A 7386-nucleotide genomic window follows, 5' to 3' on the forward strand; every position below is an offset into this window, starting at 1 on the left:
AAAAAGGAAAACTATTAGGGGGGGGAAGGGAGAAGGGGGAAAATATGAGCATTAGCAGGGGTGGGAATAGAATAGAGGGAAAGAAACAGATAACAATCATAACTGTAAATGTGAATGGAATGAACTCTCCCATAAAACGGAGATGGACAGCAGAATGGATTAGAAATCATAATCCTACAATATGCTGTTCACAAGAAACACATCTGAAACAGAGGGATTACGCACAGGGTAAAGGTAAAAGGCTGGAGTAAAATATATCATGCCTCAGCTAAAGTAAAAAAAGCAGGGGTAGCGATCCTTATCTCAGATAAAGCAAAAGCAAAAATTGACCTAATTAAAAGAGATAAGGAAGGAAACTATATCCTGTTAAAAGGCACCATCGAGAATGAAGCAATATCATTACTTAACATATATGCACCAAGTGGTATAGCATCCAAATTCCTAGAGGAGAAGGTAAAGGAATTAGAGGAAGAAATAGAGAGCAAAACTATACTAGTGGGAGACCTTAATCTCCCCCTCTCTGAACTTGATAAATCTAACCTCAAAATAAACAAGAAAGAAGTTAAGGAGGTGAACAAGATTTTAGAGAGGATAGGTATGATAGATCTGTGGAGAAAACTGAATGGGGATAAAAAGGAATATACTTTCTTCTCAATGGTTCATGGCACATAGTCAAAAATTGACCATCTTCTAGGGCATAAAAACCTCACAATTCTATGCAGTAAGGCAGAAATATTAACTGCATCCTTTTCAGATCATGATGCAATAAAAATTATATGCAATAAAGGGCCATGGAAAGACAGACGAAAAACTAACTGGAAATTAAACAATTTAATCCTAAAGAATGAGTGGGTCAAACAAGAAATTATAGAAACAATAAGTAATTTCATTCAAGAGAATGATAATAATGAGACAACATACCAAAATTTGTGGGATGCATTAAAGGCAGTTCTTAGGGGAAGTTTTATTTTGCTGAGTGCTTACATGATTAAATTAGAGAAAAGGGAGGTCAACGAATTGGGCATCCAATTAAAAAACCTAGAAAAAGAACAAATTAAAATCCCCAATTAAATACTAAATTAGAAATATTGAAACCCAAAGGAGAGATTAATTAAATTGAAATTAAGAAAACTATTGAATTAATAAATAAAACTGAGAGCTGGTTTATGAAAAAACCAATAAAATTGATAGATCCTTAGTCAATATGATAAGAAAAAAAGAAAGAAGAAAACCAAATTATGAGTATCAAAAATGAAAAGGGTGAATCTACCTCGAATGAAGAGGAAATCAAAACAATAATTAGGAATTATTTTTCCCAGTTGTATGCACATAAATTTGACAATCTTAGGGAAATGGATGAATATTTACAAAAATACAAATTGCCCAGATTAACTGAAGAGGAAGTAAATTACTTAACCCCATCTCAGAAAAAGAAATTGAATAAGTCATCAGTCGATTCCCTAGGAAAAAATTCTCCAGGGCCAGATGGATTTACTAGTGAATTCTATCAAACATTTAAAGAACGGTTGATTCCAATACTCTACAAACTGTTTGGGAAAATTAGTGAAGAAGGAGTCCTACCAAATTCTTTTTATGACACAAATATAGTACTTATACCTAAATCAGGAAGAGATAAAACAGAGAAAGAAAATTATAGAACCAATCTCCCTCATGAATATAGATGCAAAAATTCTAAATAAAATACAAGCAAAAAGACTACAGCAACTTATCTCAAGAATAATACACTTTGATCAGGTAAGATCCTTCCCTTGTCCTCTTTCCCCTCCCTCTCCCCTTATCATTTTATTTCTTCTGAATTAGGAGACTTTTATACTATTCTGAATATGTGTGTATTGTTCCCTCTTAAACCCATTCCCAATGGAAGTAGGTTACCAGAACTACCAGCACTCCTCCCTATCTAATTCCTTTGTATCGATTCTCCCTATAGCACATCATTTGTATAAAATACTCTTTTTAGCTGTCTCTAAATGGTTTTACTTTTTAAATTCATATTATACTCAGATTTACCACAATCTTTCTTAAGAACTACCCTGTTATTAATAAGAATCTTAGACATACACTTTGTATTTTACTTATATAAAAAGTAAAAGGTCTGTCCTTATTTAATCCCTTGTAATGTCTTTGGCATGCATCTTATGTTTCTCTTGGCTCTTGCATGTCAAATCTTCTGTTATGTTCAGGGTTTGTTTTTTTAACAAAGTCTTGAAAGTGACAGTTGATCAAATGTCCATTTTTTTTTCATTCAGGCTTATGCTTAACTTTGCTGGGTATGATATTTTTGTCCGGAGATCCAGTTCTTTTACTCTTTGAAATATAGTGTTCCAAGACCTGTGGTTCTTTAATGTCTCTACTGCTAGGTCTTGTGTGATTCTAATTGTGGCACCATCATATTTAAATTATTTTATTCTTGTTTTTTATAAATAATTTCATATCCTTTGACCCAGAAATACCACTGCTAGGTTTATATCCCAAAGAGATCATAGAAGTAGGAGGAAGACCCATATATACAAAAATGTTTATAGCAGCTCTTTTTGTGGTGGCAAAGAATTGGAAATTAAGGCAGTGCCCATCAATCGGGGAACGGCTGAACAAGTTGTGGTATATGCATGTTAAGGAATACTATTGTGCTATAAGAAATGAGGAGCAGATGGTCTTCACATTTACCTGGAGAGGCTTATACGAACTGATGCTGAGTGAGAAGAGTAGAACCAGGAGAAATTTGTACACAATTACAGACATAACGTATGTGTGATGACCAACTTTGATAGACTGGACTCTTCTCAGCAATGCAGTGATATATAAGTCAATCCCAAAAGACTCATGATGGAGAGAAATGTGTACATCCAGAGAAAGAACTAGAAAGAACTGAGTTTATATCCAGATAGAAGCAAAATACCTGATCTTTTTCCTTTTCTTGTTTGGTTTTATGTCCTCTTTACCATTTTTCATTTCATCTAATACAGTCCGTCATTATAACCTGACTAATGTATAATGAATGTGAAAGTATTTACAGATCCTATACTTGACTATATGCTGCCAGGGGGGGGAGGGGAGGGAGGAGGACAAAATGTGAAACTCAAGGAATTGTGGAATTGAATCCTGTAAACTAAAAGTAAGCAAACAAAGTAATTAAAAATAAAAAAATTTACAAAATAAAAAATAAAAAAATAAAACTTATGAATGTGAATGTTGAAAACTAAAAAGAATTTAAATTTTTTTAAAAGCATGTTAAATACTACATGTTGTGTTGAAAGCTGTTCCTCTTTTCTTTGCTTCCTTGAAAGTTTTCTTTTGTTCTCTGTTGTGCACTTTTTTTACTTTGTTCTTTTCTCCCCTCCCCCCCAAAGGCTACAATTAAGTGCAGATATATTTCTCTATACATATAGATATATTCATATACTTATAAATATATACATACATAAATAGACATATACTTTCCCAAACAAATTCTACCTCTGATCTTTGTTTTTATGTTTGTGCATATCTCTTGTTTCCTATTCTTCCTTCCTCTTCTACCTCTACCCGCTATCTTGTCCTCCTTTTATTTGCCTATCCCACTCCAGGAATCCTTCCCCTATCCTCCCATTCACATAAATATTAACACCCTTCTATAACCCCCTATAACCCTTCTAATATTTTATCCTTGAGCTGTGGGTTTCAAAATTTGACTATAATATTCTATGAGTTTTCCTCATAAGATCTCTTTTAAGTCATGATCAGTGAATTTTTCCTATGTCTACTCCCCTTCACCCACACCCCGCTCTAATCTAATGCTTCAGGACAATTTTCTCTAGTTATTTCTTATATTATTGTATCAAGATTATTTTTTGACCATAGCCTTCAGTTAGATTATTTTTATGTTTTTTTCTTTTTTGATCTGTTCTCCAGATCTGTTGTTTTTCTTTCTCTTCTATTTATTTTTTATTCTTCATAATTTAGCTGACTTTGCAAATATAGTCTTAATACCTAACCAGAGAGAAATACATGCAGGGGAAGAAAATAACAGATCAATATCCTTAATAAAGTTTGATGCAAACAGCTTTAAAGAGAATATTATCAAGTAGGTTACAACAATATGTTAATTAGAACAATTGATTACTATGACCAGGTTGTTTATTACAGGAATGTAAGGCAGGCTCAACATAGGGAAAACTATGAATATAATAAATCCTGTTAATAATATAAATAACATTATTAAATCAATAGATACTTAAAGGCTTTTGAGAAATCCAACATCTGTTTCTATTAAAAAAAAACTTTCCAAAAATCATAGGAATAAATGGACATATTCTTCATAATGCTCTTAAAAGAACATTTGTTTAAATCTAAGAGCAAATGTATATGTAATGGAGAAAAGTTAGAGGCCTTTTCTCCCCTCCCCTCAAAAAAGTCCAGTAACTTCAGCAAAGTTGCAGGATAAAGATAAATTCAATGTAAATCATCAGGATTCATATATAACAAAACCCTGCAGGCAAAAATAGAAAACTGCATTCAAAATAAATTCAAAAGGTATAGGATATTTGGGAGTGTATCTATTAAGATCCAATAAGAGACAATTTAAATCTAACTATAAGATACTTTGTTTTTTTTTTTTTTTAACCCAAAAGACCTTTGTTACTGAGGGAAGGTCTTACCGTTTGACAAAAACTGCTAGGAAAACTGGACAGCCATCTGGAAGAAATTTTATTTAGACCAACATCTCACACCATACCCCCAAATACACTCCAAATAGATATATGACCAGGCATAAAAAGCCATATCCTAAAGAAATTAAAGGTGCAAAAAATTACCCTTTAAATTTATAGAGGAAGAGTTTATGACAAAAAAGGAATAGATATTGCATAAGATAAAATGTATAATTCTGATTATATAAAATATGAAATGTTTTGAATGACCAAATCCAAAGTAATAAAAAATTAGAAGGGAAAAATGTAACTATGTAACTGGGGGAAAAAGTCTTTGTTGGCAAAGTTCTCTGATGAAGGTCTCATTTTCAAGATAAATAAGAAATTGATTCCAATTTATGACTAAAAATCATTGTCCAATAGATAATCAAAGGATATGAGCATACAGTTGTCAGAGAAATACAAGGTATCAATGATCATTTTTAAATGTTTCAAATCACTTTAATTATATACATGCAGATTTAAGCAACTCTGAGATTACACTTCACATATCTCAGACTGTCAAAGATGACAGAAGAGGAAAATAATTATTGGAGGGGCTCCAGGAGATTAAAAAAAAAGGAACCCTAGTAAACACTTAATAGAGCTGTAACTTTAACCATTCAAGAAACCAGTTTTGGAATTATGCCCACAAAGTTAGTACAATATGCATAGCTTTTGATCCAGCCATACTAGTATGAGAACTATATCCCTGAGAAAGAAAAAAAAATTTTAAATAGGAAATGGACCTCTATGTCCAAAAATATTTATAGCAGCTCTTTTCATGGTAGCCAGATATTGGAAACTAAAGGAGTATCCTCTTTTTGGGCATTGGTTAGACAGATTATGGTATATAAAATTTAATGGAATGTCATTGGTACATAAGAAATTATGAATTGGATAGTTTCAAAAGAATCTAACCTCACTGAGCCTCAGGTTCCTTCTTCCAAAAAAGAAGGAATTAGAGTAGATGATCTCTATGGTCCCTGCCAGCTCTGATTTGGTCCTAGGGTTTTATGACTACTGTTATTGTGGTTGAGTTGTATCCAGTTAATTCTTTGTGATCCAGTTTGGGGTTTTCTTGGCAAAAAAAAAAATGGAGTGGTTTGCCTTTTTATTCTCCAGCTCATTTTATAGATGAGGAAACTAGGGCAAACAAGGTTAAGTGACTTGCCCAGGGTCACACAGCTAGTACGTGTCTGAGGTTAGATTTGAACTCAGGAAGATGAGTTTTTCCAACTCCAGACCCAACATTCTATCCACTGTGCCAACTAGTTGCCCATTATGATTACTGTTAGGTGGCTAATAAGTGGTGGATCTGAGAATAGAATCAAGGTCTCCTGACTCTGGGTTGATATATGTGTGTGTGTGTGTGTGTAGGTACATGTATACCTACACACACACACACACACACACACAAACAGATATGTATATAGAACGTATAGGAGGGGTGTGTGTGTATATATATATATATAAAATCTCTTTCCATATATATATACACATACACTTGTGTGCGTCAGTTTTTTATGTGTAACTTTCTGTAGAAATTTCAAAATCATATTTAAAGCACAGAAATCTATGCCTTTTTCATTCAAACCTAATATAAAATTAATCGCTCCAGGGATATAAAAAAGCTTAAGCTCTAAATGGTATTAAACTTTAAATGAATGCATGGGAAAATAAAATGTTTAAAATGACAGTTTAGAATGGCATATCATGAAAATATTTGTGCTACTTGAAATATTTGCTTGGAAAGAAATATTTCATCCTGTGATAAACACTTTTATAGCTTATATGGCAATAGTCAGTTTAGATAGTGCAACATCTAATAATGTGATTTTTTTCTTTTTTTTTTTCATTTTAGGGTTTCCAATGCCAAGCTTAATAACTTTTCTCGCTTAGAACCAACATTTCAACTCCTGGGTGTTCAGTTCGATCAAAATGTGGCCCAAAATATTATGACAGAAAAACATGGCTCTGTAACCAAACTTCTTTATCAGTTGTACATCGCACTCCAAAAAAAGAAAAAAAGCGGACTCACTGGAGTTGCAATGCAAACAATGAGACCTTTAGCACCTGCAAAACTACAAAATATGAAAAGTGAGATTTATCGAGAGGTGGGTATGTAAAACAATTCCGTATCTTATACAATGTAGAGGAATGACAAGAATTTTAAGTAATTCCATGAGAAAGTCCCATTAGGCTTTTAAACAGTTTATCTTTTTTTTTTTTACTTATTTCCTTTTATTGTATTATTTTTGTAGTAATAGTAGCTCAAAAATAAATTATTACTGTTGAAGTAACAAGGTGGCATAGTAGATGGAGTATGGGACTTCAAGTCAGGAAGACCTGTGTTCAAATCCAGCCTCAAATATTTAATAATTTGGTGACCCTTGGCAAGTCACTTAACGACTACCTGCTTCAGTTTCAGCAAATGTGAAACAGGGGTACTAACAACACTGACCTCCCAGGGTTGTTGCAAAGATCAAATGAGGTAACACTTATAAAGTATTAGGCACAGTGCCTGGAAGATAGTGGACATGTATTGATATTTTCTTGCTTCCTTCATTTCTTCCTTGTTCCTCCTTCCCTCTTTCCTTCCTTCCTTCCTCCCTCATTCCCTCTGTTGTTTCTTCTTTCCTTCCTCCCTTCTTCCTTCTTTCCTTCCCTCTTTCCTTCTTCCCTTCCCTTTTTCCTTCTT

General features: G+C 33.2%; 1 protein-coding gene across 1 annotated transcript in view; it reads left to right on the forward strand.

Moving 5' to 3' along the window:
• Positions 1-7386, forward strand: part of SPEF2 (sperm flagellar 2) — a 221105-nt gene that overhangs the window by 41985 nt on the left and 171734 nt on the right. Inside the window, exon 3 of the mRNA XM_069096127.1 lies at positions 6550-6802. Coding sequence (XP_068952228.1) covers positions 6550-6802 — 253 coding nt within the window. The remainder of the gene's footprint in view (positions 1-6549; positions 6803-7386) is intronic.

The sequence above is a fragment of the Petaurus breviceps genome, unplaced genomic scaffold (genome assembly GCF_028583685.1).
Source record: "Petaurus breviceps papuanus isolate PSGF00001 unplaced genomic scaffold, PetGlider_PUasm1.0 229, whole genome shotgun sequence".
Lineage (NCBI taxonomy): Eukaryota > Metazoa > Chordata > Mammalia > Diprotodontia > Petauridae > Petaurus > Petaurus breviceps.